Genomic DNA, 15,300 nt, shown 5'->3' on the forward strand with positions numbered 1-15,300 from the left:
CCCGTGGGCAAGTGACAATGCGACTTTGGGGAAAGGAAAACAATCCGGCGCATCCTCCACACATCCCCGAAGACAGGAGCCCGGCATCTCCAACGGCCCGTTATTTGCGACCCTGTTTTGAGAAACCCAACACACGCCGTGCTCTTTCACCCTCGCCAATGGCAAGCAACCTTTGACGGACTGCTCTAGAACATCTTGGACTACGGCTACGGACCCGGTCTCCAACGATCTGCAGTTCAACGACCTGTCCGAATCCCCCCCAAGAACCACCCCACGACGCGAACTTGGTGACAGTGGCGCATCATCGTCTACCCCCAAACCCCCCTCAAAGAAACAATGGCGAAAAACGACGACTCGGCGCCGGATCTGAAGATCCTAGGCGATCAAATCACCCTCCAGCCCAGCGGCTACATCAAGCCGTCCCAAGCACGCGACGATGAGAAAGAGGAGGCTTTGATGAAGCACATGGCCCGCTTCCGCTCCGAACCTTTACAGTATGTATCACCGGCGCCGGCTCACCCGCCGGTCTCAGCTCCAATCCAAAGAAACAGAACTAACTAGTTACCCGCGCCAGGTTCCTCCGGGAGGTCTCGCTCTATGTCTCCGGCACCGGCTGGCGTGCCTACGATAATGCCATCGGCCAACCCATTTTCTACTCCGGATTTAGCGATAAGATGAAGGAAGCCGTGCTCTCGGCGCCGCTGCTGCAGTCGCGCATCGCAGACCTCGCCGAGAAGCGTGTCGCCGTCGAGGAGAAGGAAGGAATGTTGAACAGGCAGGACAAGGACTTTGATTTGAAGCGCGCGCGCAGGCGAGCGGTCATCGAGTCGGGAATCCAAGAGGTGGCAGATAAGATGACGGACGACATGATTTGCAAGTACGAGAGCAAGACCTTCATCCGAAGCGCATACTATCTCGTCACCCAGTTGACACTGCGGGCATACAACCAAGGCATACACGTCTCTAGCGAGGAGGTGCTGAGGTTGAGGAAGGTTGCCGAGGAGGCTGAGAAGAAGAAGCAGAGTATTATTTTCCTACCGTGTCACCGGTCACACGTCGATTACGTTTCCCTGCAGCTCATCTGCTACCGACTTGGACTGGGTCTGCCGGTTGTTGTGGCTGGAGACAATCTCAACTTTCCAGTTGTGGGAAGCTTCCTACAGCATGCCGGTGCCATGTGGATTCGGAGAGCGTTTGGCGACGACATTCTCTACACGACTCTGGTGCAAACATATATCGATACCCTACTGCAGGGCGGTTTCAACTTTGAGTGCTTCATCGAGGGCGGTCGCTCGAGAACAGGCAAACTGTTGCCGCCAAAATTCGGAATCCTCAGCTTCATCCTCGACAGTATTCTATCGGGCCGCGTCGAGGATGCCATCATCTGCCCGGTGAGCACACAGTACGATAAGGTGATTGAGACGGAGGGCTACGTGACAGAACTGCTGGGTGTGCCCAAAAAGAAGGAGAACCTGGCAGATTTCCTATCAGGTGGCTCCTCAGTTTTGTCCCTGAGGCTCGGGAGAGTGGACGTCAGGTTCCATGAGCCCTGGAGCTTGCGCGGATTCATCAATGAGCAACTCACAAGACTGTCCACGTTGCCGACGGGTCTCAGCTTGGATACGAAGAACCCCGAGAACACTGCCGTCCGACAGAAGCTCTTGCGAATCTTGGGTTACAAGGTACTGTCTGACATTAATGACGTTTCTGTTGTAATGCCAACGGCCCTGATCGGTACTGTCCTCCTCACCTTGAGAGGCAGAGGTGTAGGCAAGACCGAACTTGAGCGCCGCGTTTTATGGCTTACCGATCGTGTGCGTGCAAAGGGTGGTCGCGTGGCCCACTTCGGCAGTGCACCACTCTCCGACATCATTGAGCGTGGCCTTGATGTCTTGGGGAAGGATTTGGTTGGTGTTGTGAAAGACCTTCCGGAACCTACCTACTATGCTGTCGACCGATTCCAGCTGTCGTTCTACCGCAACATGACGATTCATCTTTTTATCTCGGAAGCCATAGTTAGCGCCGCCATGTACATGAAAGTCAAGCAAGGAGGCGGCCCGGCCATGCAAGACATCATGTTTCCGGAGCTCCAAGACCAAATCCAGTTCTTGTCGTCGCTGTTCCGTGGCGAGTTCATTTTCCCCAGCGAAGGACTTGCTGTAAACCTGGGCAAGACGTTGCGGGACTTGGAGGCGGACAAAGTGCTCAAGCTGGACCGGAACGACGAGGGCAATGTGACTCTGGTCGGTCTCTCAGATCACGAGAGAATCGTAGGACGGGAGAACTACGACTTTTACTGCTTCCTTATTTGGCCGTTCATCGAGGCTAGTTGGCTCGCAGCGGTTTCTTTGATGGGCTTGACGCCACCTCTAGGCCAGAAGAGCGATATCTGGATCGAGGTTGCAAAGGCCCAAAGCAGTGCACAACTGGTAAGCATTCATACATGACACGCCTGGAGCGGACTCGGCTAACAATCTCCCCAGCTTGGAAAAACACTCTACCACCAAGGCGACCTGAGCTACTTTGAAGCAGTGAACAAGGAAACGTTGAAAAATGCCTTCCAGCGATTTGAGGAAGAGGGTATCCTCCAGGTCGTCAAGTCAAAGGACCCCAAGGTTCCTCCCCGTCTGCGTCTCGACCCCGAGTGGCGTCCCTCTCGCGACCCAGAAACCGGCAGTCTCAACGCGTCTGGTCGGCTCTGGGATTTCACCGAAAAGATCGCTTCCAGTCGCCGCGAGGGCAAGAACCGTCGTGACGGCGCCACCGTTAGCACACGCGTGCTGCGCCTGACAGATCTGTTAGGAAGCAAACTGTTTGATGCCGCCAGGAACATTGACGGCAAGGGCGTCTCGCCGACGCTGAGCGTTGAGGACGCGCGGCAGCTGAAGAGGAGCGTCAAGGAGCAGAAGAGGCGCAGGTCCCTGGAGAACCGCGCGCACTTGTAAATGATGTATTACTGCAAACATGTAAAGCGGGTATGATTATGACATCTATTTGGATCCCAACGAACATTAGATTTTTCGACAGTCTATAGCATCATTCAATGAAATTCAAAGTAGCTGTGGCCAGAACCCCGTGCAAGTCGGACCCCCACCTCTTTTCTTTACTGGGTATTAGGCTTGAGGATGATGTTGTCAATAAGTCGCACCGCCGGGCCATCGCTGTGGCCGAGATCCTCGCCCTGCTGCGGCTCCTCCACAGGCAGCATCTTTATCGCGCCGCTGAGGATTCCGCCCTTTTCCGGTGCGACAGTGTGGATCTCCTGCATCGAGTCCGGGTCTGCTAGCGAGATGTAGTCCACCTCGAACTTGACCCTGTCCTTGGGCGCCAGCTTCAACTGCTCCGACAGCACGTCGGCGGCGACCTGGTTCGCAGCGCCAAGAATAGCTTCCCTTTCCAGGGCGCCTTGCTGGTACTTCTCCTCGGCCGCCTTGAGCGCGCGGTTCAGCACCGTCGCGGCCTTGCGTCTCCGTTCGCCGAGGTAAACATTCCGCGAGCTCAGCGCGAGGCCATCCGCCTCGCGCATCGTGTCCCCAATGATGACCTCGATGGGCAGCATAAAGTCCTCCACCATACGTCGGATCACTACCGTCTGCTGCACGTCCTTCTGCCCAAAGTATACGCGCTCCGGCTGCACGATGTTGAACAGCTTCATGCACACCGTGGCGACGCCCCGGAAGAAGGTCGGCCGGCTCGCGCCCTCGAGAACCTCGCCGACGGGGGTGATGGAGACGAAGCTCCCCTTGCTCCCGACCTCCTGGCCGGGGAACCCCGAGGGGTACATCTCGTTCGTGGTGGGCGCGAAAACGGCGCTGACTCGGCCCAGGTTCCCGCCGTCTCCCGCCAGCTCGCGGTCGAGGTTGCGCAGGACCTCGGAGTCGCGGGCCCATGTCACAGGGTACGAGGCCAGGTCCTCCGTGACGCCGAATTGGGCGGGGTTGACGTATATCGAGACGATGACGTGGTGGTTCTCGCGGGCGGCGGCGCGGATCAGGGAGAGGTGGCCCTCGTGCAGGGCGCCCATTGTCGGGACGAGGCCGACGGAGCGGTAGTCTACGACATGCGGACGGCGCCACTTGCGGACGGCGTCGACGGAGCGGAAGACGCGGATCGGGCTCGAGGGGAGGGTCTCGGCGGCCGAGGACGAAGACGAAGAACAAGCAGTTCGGAGCTGTTGAGCGCCGTAGCGGGTGGGACTTGCGCCCGCGGCGCGGAGGGTGCGGGCGAGCATTTTGGGTGGGATTTGGGTGTGCAAAATGATGAGAAACGGGAGATTACGTGGTTTACGGAGGAATCAGGGGGATCATGGCCATTGTGGAGGCGCAATGGCTTATAGAGTCAGCGAAGCTGTGATGGTTTCTGCGGCGGATTTTTGGGGACGGAGGGAGGTTTGTGGAGATGGAGGGTCCTCGGTGATATCGGTGAGCTCGGTGAGGTAAGAGCTCAACAGCTAGTGTGGGCCTGGCACACGTGAGAGCGTCGACTCTTGCACGTGAAGCAGCCCCCATGTAGCAGAGGACCTTGATGGCCCTTGTCGGAATTTCTCGTTCTCCGCCACCGAGCTTCACCGAGGACTCATCTAGGCCAGCCAAGGTGAGGCCGGTGTACAGCGGCCCGGGGGATTTCAGTGTTATCCACTGAATAACCTCTCTAAACTTCCCGCCGTCACTACCCTCCCTTCCCTCCTCCCTGGGCTCCCATGCCGATGTTCTTTTCAACCTTCGCCTTCTCCCAGCCGCAACGCGATCATGTCTCGCAAGAAACATGTAGGCCCTGTCCTGTTTATCAAGAAATCGTGCTAGGTCAAACCCTCGCACAACCTGGCACTAGAGAATTACCGTGCAACACCGAGCATGCAAGATTGCCGTCAGCCTCTCCACGATTTGCTGCTTGGGCCGAGATCTCATGCACGGTAAAATCGTCTGTTGCTAGTCAAACAACAATGCTTTTTTTTTCCCCTCGCCACCCATAGGCAAATCCTGCCCGTCTTTTTTCTTGCATGTACCGAGAAGGGGAAGAGAAAAACTACACCTCGGCTGCTTCTGTGCTTTTTGCCTTGTCACCGATTTGTCAATCTCCTGTTTCACGCCTGGAGACACTTTCTTGGCAACCCCGGCCGAGATGTAGCAGAATTCAGCCATGCTCGTTTTTTCCTACTGCGCCCGGCTGCTTCAGACGAAAGACGCAGGAGATCGAGGCTCAGCCTGCTGCAGGTGGCCACGGCGGGGATGACAGCCAATTTCCCGGGCGACAATCGTGCAACCACTCAAAAACTCGAGGACGCATCCTGTGCACTGATCTCTTACAGCGCCAGTTCACTGCCAAGTCACGATTGTGAGAGAAGGAGTAACACAAGAGAGGTCTCGATGCACCACTTGCTGCCAAGTCGCCCGGTCAGCCTGGGCATTGGTTGCAGATGACTGATTCACCTTTTGGCATCAACCAACCTTGAACATCGCAGGACTTGGCGGCTCCCTCGGTTGTCGCAAGGGCTCTACGAACGCCGGAGCGCATGTTGACCCCTTACCAAAACATGGGCGAGGGCCGTTGCACCGCCGAAGTAATGCTAACCGTGAGCAAAGGCAAAAACTTCCCGAGAAGCTTATCCTTTCCGCATAGAAATGCCAACTCGTCCGAGTGAGACCCTTGGTGTGGGGGGAACGTGGGACAAGGCATGCATGACGGGAGTCGTGTATCGCATCCAGGTCCTGTTCTGGCTTGTTTTCCCACCGTATACGGCAGCAGTCGGTGGCACAAAGCTGCCGCTGCTCCCTCCACCACTCGCTCCACCTTCGAAGAGAACACAACCTTGTGTGTCCGGATCGCTGAGTGAGAAGTGCTGCGACGGTCGCCTCCAATGGCAGCCCGTACTCGCTTCCGGGCTGCCTTCGACACTATTATTAGGTCACATTCGAGATGGCTCAGCGAAAAGTCAGAATGCCATGCGTTTTCCGCCCGTGAACCCAGAGTCGCTCATGGCTTACACGGCATGCTCACACCAGGCACCTACGGCCTTTGCAGTTCTGTTTCACTCCGGTTCGTCCGGTGCACCGCTGACCGGCCCTTGGCATTTCAGTATCATCATCTTCTTGGCATTCGAGTGCAGCCTCTCTCTCACATCAAATCTGCAGCTGGATGGCAAGGAATTTTCGGCAAACTGAACAGCCGGGTGGAGGTACGGACGGGGCCATGGTATCCCAGGTCAGTGAATTCTGACAGTCAGACCCTGGGATGTGAAGAGATGGAGGGCGGTGCACCCGACTCCCTCCCAAGCGAGAACGGATGGATGTTGAGTTAGGGTCAAGGACTGCATACTTCAAGCCCAATTGGAGTGGACAAGGCCCGGCAGCGGCGACTCTCTGATGCAGCACGGGGTGGGCTTTGCCAGCGCAAGACCAAACGAAACATGGGCAAAAGCTACTACCCCCAGGCGCATACCCTGTCGCCGAGGCCCATATCCGCGAGGGCTGATACTTTTATGACAAGGCTGGTGACTTGACAGGGTGACAGGCTCTATGCTATTAATCTCGATATGACGTGTGGAGAGTCGAATCCGGCAGTAAAAAGGGTACGCCGGGGCATGACGATCAAACCGTCCCGAGCGGCCTGGGGCAAAACACTCGGCCGGGAGAACATGAGATAATCGGGAGTCTGGCGCGATGGTGGAGCTCCCGTGGTGTGCATGTCAACAAAAGAAAGACTCGATGCTCCGCGATTACACATGCCAACGCAGCCGAGTTCCAAAGTTCGCAATGGGAACAAAAATTGCAACAGGAACCGGTACTAAGAACAGGCGAGGGCATCAGAAGGCGATACAAGTGCAACCCATCCCGGAACGAGGTCCAGGGTGTCATTGCGCGGCCTGGCAAGTGATGAGCACCTGTGGAGAAGAACGATGCCGGATGCTGGCTCTTGATGGGTCAGTTACTCAAAGAGAGAGTGTGAAGAGGAGAAAGCCAAGCCCATGCTCTTGTATTTGCAACCATGATGGCACTCTCGGCGGCAGTCCCTTCCAGGACGATGATACCATGCACCATGGAACGCACTGGCAATGGTTCCGCTAAATCTGGAAGGAGATGGCGCGTCGTTCTGGGGAGCAAGAGAAGCCGGAGCAACTCTTTGACAGGAGACAAGAGACACAGGCCGGGGTCGACGTGTTCGGGACCGATTCCGAGCAGAAGCTGGAAATGACGTTCCTTCGGATCGTGGTGCACTGTTCGACCGCCTGAATAGTCACCTCGGCAGTTTTGAGAGGAAACGATTTGACAAGAGCAAGCAATTGGGACGGCGATGCAGGACGGCTGGGGATGTCAGGGCCCAAGCCGCCCTCCTCTGTCCTCGACATTGTCACAAAAGCGGTGGTGATGGATGGTTTGGCATTGCCTGGCCCCTTCGAGCGTAAGTTCTAGCGGCACCTGGAACCCCGGAAAGGCGGATCTGCAACACTTCCCGCGCAAGGTACGGGCATGTGGGAGCGGGAATGCATGAAGGAGACAACAGCGGTGATTGGTGAGGACCGTGGCTGTGTGTGGTTTGGCCCGAGGGGTACGCGGGTCTCGGACATGGATCGCAGACTGATCTGTTTCCCCGTTATTCGTCAGTGCTATGGCATGGCTCTTCAGCTGGCGGTCGCTCAAGTGTACTGCCGTGCAGTGGCAGGGGGGGAAGGTATTGGAGAGAGAGAAAGTACACAGCGGGTGAGGGAGCCGATGTTCGAGTTTGATGTCAGCGAGCCTGTTATCACTGATCGGCTGGCCTGTTCCTCTTCAGCTTGACAGAAACGTCCCTCTCGAGCGAGCAACCACCAGGTTGACGGCTAAACGGCGCCGAGGGCGGATATCGCGAGCAGCCCTGGCGAGCCATCGACGGAACATATCGGACCACGGCAACATGCCGACGAAAATAGCTGCTTTTGTTTCCCCTCCGACATGACCAACACTAAACAGCATTGCCCACAACTTCTCCAAAGCCGCCCCAGCAAGTCCACATCATCAACAGATGCATGCCTATAGCCAGAGAATCGCTATCTGTCACCATCGGCAAACGCTTCTTCCATCTTAAAAAGTGGATCAAAGGGACCGCTCCGGTTTTAGAAGATCCCACACGAGTGCTAAATCAAGTGAGTAACCTGGTCACGGTGACTCGGGACACGCCCCCGCGTGCGCCCATCACACATGTCCTACTTTGCCGGTGTCTCCCGAGTCTCTCTTTGTCCCTCCCCTTTCTTCAGTTCAAGCCACACACCCACCGTTGGCCATCTACCCCTCCCCCCTTCGCCCTCGCCGCTTGTCAACTGAATCTCTCTTCTATTGTCTCTCCCTCCCACTACCTATGTAGGGCGCGGAGTGTTACTCCGCATCTCTCTCTCCCACTCACACGCGCTCTCTCTCAGTTTCCCACCCACCCGCCTCATTCCGTCGCAAGTCTCAGCCTCTCCACACACCTTTGCGCATGAGAGACAGGCCGTTTAGTGTGCGCTGAGAAAGGAATACTCACGCCCCCCGTCCCCAAAAGACCCCGAGCTTGACCTGTTGCGTCCTGTAAAAAGGTTCTGGACTCACTCAATTCCGACGTCCATCGCCTATCGGCCAAAGACCGACTCGTTTTTTCCTGCCCACTTGTCCCGAGAACCGGCGTTGCTCAATCGTCCCTCGGCTTCAATTGCCTGCCTGCCTTACCCCCCTCTTGCTCTTGGAGTGAACAACGCTCCTCCATCATCTAGACCTTATCGAGATCCCATCGCCGACTCGCGCCGACAAGCCAGGACATCCCGCAGCCAAGAGGCGACGACTTCGTTCATCCTGGCTGATCAAAAACTCGGTTGTGGCTTCGCCTTGCGTCTGCGACATACGGATTCGCGTGTTCGCGCCTTATTCAGGGCTGTCTTGGCTAGACGCTATTCTCACAACCATAACCCAGGAGCAACCCTGGTCCGGCCCGGCCTAACCTGGGAAAAGGAATCCAACTCTGCTCCATTCGGTTCTTGTGCACTCACTCTTCACCCTCTGCCTCATAATAATCACCAGCGACGTCTTGCATTCTCAGGTTGAACCCCGCCGCCAGCGAGTAGGCACATAATAGCAGACGACACCCGAAATAGGGAAACGAGAACTCTGTTGCGCCCACCCACGCGCCCCAGACTTCCACAGTCCCCAGCCCACACACCGTGGCCCGGGATTCCTGCATATGTAAACGGCGTTAGCGGCACGAGAACAGACCACAAAGTCTCACCCACCACCACCAACACTCCCCCCCTTCCTCCTCCACCACTGCCAGCCAACGGCTACGCCTGAACGAGGGACCACTCTTCACACTTCGCCATCTTTGCGCTAGTCAAGCCAATACATCAGTGACTTTTGCATCTCGACTTTTCACTCACTACCGCTTCTCCGCTCTCTCACTCACCGACCGCTACTGGCCAACAACGTCCGCACAGCGCCGTACCCTTGACCGCCCTCCGATCCCGTCTATTCGTTGCCGTAGTCGCCCAAGTCGACATCTAGCATATCCAAAGCCAGCATTCTAACAGGACCAGAGGTCCCGCATCCCGAGCTCGCTAGCCGCTCACTTCTCGCCGCCTCTCACTCTCATCGTGAGAGAGAACCCGCCCACGACAGCAGCTCGCCGCACACGCACATCCACTTTCATAAACAGTTCATGCCCACGACAGCCGTCGCAGCCTCAAGCACCCAGCCCGGGTGTTCCAAGCCCTCGTTGAGCCTCCGTCTCTACCTGCCAGAGACGGACTTTCGGTAGCCCTGGAGGCATACGACGCCTCTGCAGGCGTCCTCGTGCCAGGCTTTGGCCTTGGTTCGGCGGTGCTGCACCCTTTCGAGCATCCGCCCCTCGACTTCGCCCACGATCCCTACCTAGGGGTTGACGACGACGACGACCAGGTCTCTTCCCTCTCCTTCGGCTTCTCCTCCGACTTCACCGCAGACTTCACCCTCGGCCCCGAGGCTACCCCTAGCAACTCAGCTTCAGCCTCGACCTCGTACCTTGACCACCCGCAGCACTACCCCCAGCACTACCACAACATGAATTTGCCCAGCTCCCACATCCCGCCCCGCCGGAGCGCGAGCCTTCACTCACTCACTCCTTCGCGCGACCTCATCGTCAACGCCAAGTCTCCCCAGAAACCGGCCGCCGCCGCCGCCGCAACCGCCACAAAATCGAAACGAGTGAGAACGGGGTGTCTAACGTGTAGAGAACGGCATCTAAAATGCGATGAAGGGTTACCGGACTGTCTAAATTGCCGGAAAAGCAATCGAGATTGCAAACGCGGCGTACGGCTAAATTTTATAGACGTGCAGGTGAAGAAACCGCCGTACATGCCGCCGACGGTGGAGTGGTCAGGTAAGTTCATAAGAGCTCACAGATGAAAAAATCTTGGTTTCGGGGTTTGAAGGAGGAACCCGGCGATGCTAACGCGACTCCGCTCCAGTTCAATTCCAGGATGAATCGAGACAGATCGCCTCGGAATACGTTGGCGGGCTTGGGCGCTACGCTCATCTTGACAGGCAAATTGCTGCCGCCGCCGCCGCCGCAGCCGTCGCTCCCAGGCATCCGACAAGCCATCTGGAGCCTACTCTTCGGCACCAGGGCCATCTTCTCCCGCACGCGCGAGCGAGCGGCCCGGATGCCTCAGTATCACCCAGGAGCCATCTGCATCACCACCCTCCGCCGCCGCCGCCAATGTACAGCTACCCGCCCAGCCGCCCTGAGCCGCGGCCAGTCGAGACCATGTACCCGCGCCGCGAGAGCGAATCCGCCTACCTCACGCCCCAGAACTCGGCCCACGCAGCATCTCACCCCTACGGCCTGCACGAGCACTTCGCCTCGTACCGCGACCCCGCCAACCGCAGCCATGTCCACCGGGACAGCGACGCATCGAGCGCCGCGTCCATCGTGCCCCAGCCCACCGCGCCGCCTCCCAGCTACCGCCACAACAGCGTCGCCGCCAACCCCCTCGCGCCGGACGGCATGATGACCCCGCCGCCGAGCGAGAAGGCCACCGCCGGGGAGAGGGAGTACCTCAACTCGCCCGAGGAGATCCTGTACATGCAGGTCTTCGTCGAGGAGGTCGGCGTCTGGATGGACTCCCTGGACAAGGAGAAGCACTTCTCCCGCCTCATCCCCTACCACTCCCTGAAGTCGCCCATGCTCCTCAACGCCTTCCTCGCCTGCGGCGTCAAGCACCTGACGCTCATCAATCCGGCGTACCAGGACGACAAGGCCCTCTTCTACTACGACACGGCCACGACGCAGCTCCTGCGCAGCCTGCAGAATCCGGACCGCAACACGGGCGAGTGCGCCACCACGGCCGTCGTCCTCAACGTCTACGAGATCATGTCCGAGAAGCCCGCGCAGCGCATGAACCACATCGCGGGCGCCCGCGCGCTGATCCGCGAGTGCAAGTGGGACGCCAGGTCGGCGGGCATCGGCGCCGCGTGCTTCTGGCTCAACATCGGCATGGAGGTGCTGTCGTGCCTGGCCTTCAACTGGCAGACGTCGTGGGACCCGGACCAGTGGGGGCTCGACATGGACTTTGCGACGGACTGCAGCGCCGCGGCGAGGGCCGCGTCGTCGTCGGGAGACGGCTTCGGCCAGGAGGAGCTGTGGGTGCACCGGATCCTGTACATTGTGGCCAAGATTGCAAACTTCCGCGCCACCATCCCGCGGTTCCAGGAGCCGAGCCCGCACGACGAGCAGATCCGCCTGGGCAACCGGCTCTCGCAGTGGCAGGACCTCAAGAGGCTGTGCGACAGGTGGAACAACGCCTGCCCGAGGACGATGCACCCCTTTGGCTACCTCTACCCCTCGCAGACCAACTCCAAGTCCGCTTTCCCGAACGTTTGGTAAGTTTTTTTTCTGCGCTCCAGCCTTTACATCACCTCCTCATTCCCCCTACCCTTACGTTTCTTTTGCTTTTTCTAACACCTCGTGTGAACTGCACAGGCTCGTCAAGCGCGCCGCCATCATAGGCCGACTCTTCTACCACACGGCGCAGTGCCTCCTCGCCCAGACGAACCCCATGGAGCCGGGCAAGGCGTCGGAGGAGATGCGCGCGCTGCAGCTCCACCACGCGCACCAGGTCTGCGGCATTGTCGCGCACACGAAGGACCGCGGCGTCGCCTCGGTCGCCATCCGCTCCCTGGCCATCGCCTCGGCCGTCCTCACCGACCCGCGCGAGCAGGAGGAGGTGCTCGAGATCCTCGACAAGATCCACGCCGAGAGCGGCTGGCGGCTGGGCAAGATCCACAGCGAGCTCAAGAAGGCGTGGGGCTGGCGCAGCCCCACGCCGTCCCACGCCGCGGTGCCCGGTGCCGCCGGCGGCGATCCCAGGGGGAACTCGTCGTCGTCATACGCCCGGTCTGGCCCGCCCGGGAACCCGCCCGCGATGGCCACGTCCTCGGCGCCCGCCCCTGGGTCGTCGGGCGCGTCGGCGGCGCCGATGAAGGCGCTGGTGAACCCGCTGTCGTTCGCCGACTTTAGCCTGCCGAACCACCCCTACCAGAACTGGTACGAGCCGCCGAACCGGTCGAACTCTTACAACTCGCAGACCTTCCTATGATTGGGGCCGTCGCCTCCATCTTCTTTCACGGCTCGGACCTTGCCTTCCTCCCATCTCTTCGTTTTACATCCTCTTACTTGTTATTTTATTTCGATATCTCGAGGACATGACGGAACTGCCCTATATATATAATACTTTTCACAACAAGGAAATGGGGAGATGGGTCCCCTTTATTTTCCTTTGTTCCTCTTTTCTTATCAATAAAAGAGAGAGAGAAATACTGGCTGGCAATCAAGGGACGAAGAGGAGGGATAAAAGGGAAAGGGGGGAATCGGCACTGGTTTGCCGGGTCACGACTACGTACCAACACCACCACCACCACACACAACCCCCCCCTCCCTTTTTTCCCCAGTCTTTCGACTTTTGTTAAAACAGGACGGCCGGGAAAGCATCGCGGCGAAAAGAGAGAGAAAGAAAGCGACAGAGAGAATATGGCGGGTGGTCGGGCTCTTGGTCAATTTATTGCTCCCCTCTCCCTGCCCATTTTTGTTCATCTCCTCTAGAGCTTCTAGAGGAGAGGGGAGGGGGGAAATGATGTGGCGTTCAGGCAATCGATAAGAAAGGGGGCGGGGGGATATATGGACGGGTCAAGCGATGGACCCGTGTCGAGCATCTAAGAGAGGACTCTTGTGGGAGACAAATGCTCTGCAAAGAGTATCGATACCATGATACCTTTTTATTTTTGTTACTACCTGCCAACGTGGACAGGGATAGGGATTGGATTGGGTTGTTGATTTCTCTCATCATTGTTTTGTATCTTGTGTTTTTCACGAAAATTGGGACTCGGGACAAAGGTTGTTGTGTCTATGCATAACTGGTATCATCTTTTTTGGGGGGCGGGTGGTTATTTGCCTGCTTTCTTCTAATGCAGGAATCTATCGCAATGCTGATGCTTTTTTTTCTTGATCGCAAAAACAAGTCAAAAAGGTCTAGTGCTGTCTGGCGCACAAGACAATCTGTGCCTCTGCCCCCAGGACCGTAAAGATCCTACACATCTACCCCGTTCGTCAGTCGTCGTGAACCCATATCCCATCTATAGCCGTTTTCTCGTGAAAATGCTCAGTAAAAGTAAAAGCGCTCGAGAAAGTAAACCAAGCTTTGGCGCGTATTTCCAAAGCCGGTTTCCAAAGATGCTCGTCCATTAACTTAGGCGGAGGACTTCTTGGTCTCGTCGACGAGAACGTCACCGACGTTCTCCTTCATAAAGGACTCGTTGTCAACCTCGACGGGGGGGATGACCATGCCGAACTTTCCGTAGGGGAAGTCCTCGAGGGAGGGCAGGTACTCGGCCCAGCCGTCGTCGATCTCGCCGACCTGGTGCATGTCGACATTGCCAGCCTCGCCGGTGCGGCCAGCAAGAACCTCCTTCTCGCGGCCAGCGTACTCGTTGAGAAGGCCGTTGTGGGGGCACCAGATGACGCGCATGCCTGCGCGGCGGCCGGCCTCGACACCGGGGACGGAGTCCTCGAAGACGAGGCACTCCTCGGGGGTGATGGGCTTCTCGCCCTCGGTCAGAGAGTCGTTGATGGTCTTGAGGGCCAGGAGGAAGATGTCGGGGTTGGGCTTGCCGCGGCCGGGGGCAATGCGCGTGTCGTCGCCGAGGACGCGGCGCTGGGTGGGGAAGACGGAGAAGAGCTCCGTCAGGTGGTCCGACTTGAGCTTGAAGTTGGCCTCGTGGGAGGAGGTGGCCAGGGCGATGTGGACGCGGTGGGGGTCCTTGTCGGCGCCGTTGGCGGGCTTCAGGTCCCAGTAGCGGGTGCGGCCCAGGTTCTGGAGGAGCTGGGGAACGCCGGGGAGGGCCTTGGTGGTGGGGAAGAGCTGGCGCTGGAGGGCGGAGAGCTTCGCGATGTACTCATCCTGGTCGATGGGGAGCTGAGCCCACTCGCGGAAGATTCGGGTCGACTCAGGACCGGGGCGGCCTTGGAGCTTGGCCTTGATGGACCAGGGGAGGAGGGGGCGGCCGTACTGCTCGAGGACGGCATTGATGCACGCGGTGTAGAGGTCTTCAGTATCGAGGAGGAGGCCGTCCATGTCAAAGAGGCAGGCCCGAATGGGGGGGAAGCTGGAGAGGCGCAACAGTTAGTCAATTGCCGCGGTGTGGCAGCATCAGGGGAGGGGAGGTTGGCCGGACTTACTCGGTGCGGGAAGCCATTGTGATGAAGTCGTCAAGACGAAAGGGTAAGTCTGTTGGGGATTATACGACCGAGAGAAAGGCGGTCCGAAGTCTTGTCTTGAAGAAGGGCAACAGCAAGTGTTGAAGGAGGGGTGGAGAGGCAATGGAGAAGGGATGTTGGTCCTTGGGGGAGGAGGGAGTATGCAAAGTCAGGTATTGGGTGGGAGAAGTTTCCTTGGTGGGGTAAGGAGGCTAAGGTTTTATAGAGGACAAGAACGGCCCTTTGTTCCTTCTAGTATTGAGAAGGTAAGAATAGTGAATTAGACTGAGGGAAGGGACAAGGCGTGACTCGAACGAGGCCAGGCGCCCAGCCCGGCAGGGGAGGGTGCTGTTGCGACAGGAACTGGCACGGCGGGGTGAAATCGGAAGCGGAAGGCGCCGATCGATAGAGGGGTTGTCCAGCTCCAGCTCCTGCTCCTCTTGCCTGACGGTAAAAAAAGAAATAAAAAAAGTTCAGGGACGGAAGGTGGGGTAGAGGGGTACGCCTTCCTTTCGCTGAACAGTAAAGTATTTTCTGCGTCACTGTAACACGAGATAAGGCGCCGTGTCGTGT

At 58.0% G+C, this 15,300-nt stretch overlaps 4 protein-coding genes across 4 annotated transcripts; 2 read left to right on the forward strand and 2 right to left on the reverse strand.

Annotated features, from left to right (window-relative positions):
- Positions 1-336: 336 nt before the first annotated feature.
- On the forward strand, positions 337-2,945 carry EsH8_VIII_000320 (acyltransferase-domain-containing protein; the record flags this gene model as incomplete). Its single annotated transcript, XM_083269362.1, has 3 exons — positions 337-494; positions 575-2,429; positions 2,484-2,945. The coding sequence occupies 3 exons, from the start codon at positions 337-339 to the stop codon at positions 2,943-2,945; spliced, it is 2,475 nt and encodes an 824-aa protein (XP_083129130.1).
- A 158-nt stretch (positions 2,946-3,103) lies between these two features.
- Positions 3,104-4,231, reverse strand: EsH8_VIII_000321 (pantoate--beta-alanine ligase PAN6; the record flags this gene model as incomplete). The annotated part of the gene is made up of 1 exon (XM_083269363.1): positions 3,104-4,231. One exon carries the CDS (start codon positions 4,229-4,231, stop codon positions 3,104-3,106), a length of 1,128 nt encoding a protein of 375 aa, XP_083129131.1.
- Positions 4,232-9,657: 5,426 nt separating this feature from the next.
- Positions 9,658-12,574, forward strand: EsH8_VIII_000322 (fungal specific transcription factor domain-containing protein; the record flags this gene model as incomplete). Its single annotated transcript, XM_083269364.1, has 5 exons — positions 9,658-9,698; positions 9,740-10,181; positions 10,314-10,356; positions 10,445-11,858; positions 11,959-12,574. The coding sequence occupies 5 exons, from the start codon at positions 9,658-9,660 to the stop codon at positions 12,572-12,574; spliced, it is 2,556 nt and encodes an 851-aa protein (XP_083129132.1).
- A 1,146-nt stretch (positions 12,575-13,720) lies between these two features.
- EsH8_VIII_000323 (haloacid dehalogenase superfamily protein) lies at positions 13,721-14,726 on the reverse strand (the record flags this gene model as incomplete). The annotated part of the gene is made up of 2 exons (XM_083269365.1): positions 13,721-14,636; positions 14,710-14,726. The coding sequence occupies 2 exons, from the start codon at positions 14,724-14,726 to the stop codon at positions 13,721-13,723; spliced, it is 933 nt and encodes a 310-aa protein (XP_083129133.1).
- Between the last annotated feature and the right edge of the window lie 574 nt (positions 14,727-15,300).

Source organism: Colletotrichum jinshuiense, chromosome 8 (assembly GCF_051148585.1).
Source record: "Colletotrichum jinshuiense chromosome 8, complete sequence".
NCBI lineage: Eukaryota > Fungi > Ascomycota > Sordariomycetes > Glomerellales > Glomerellaceae > Colletotrichum > Colletotrichum jinshuiense.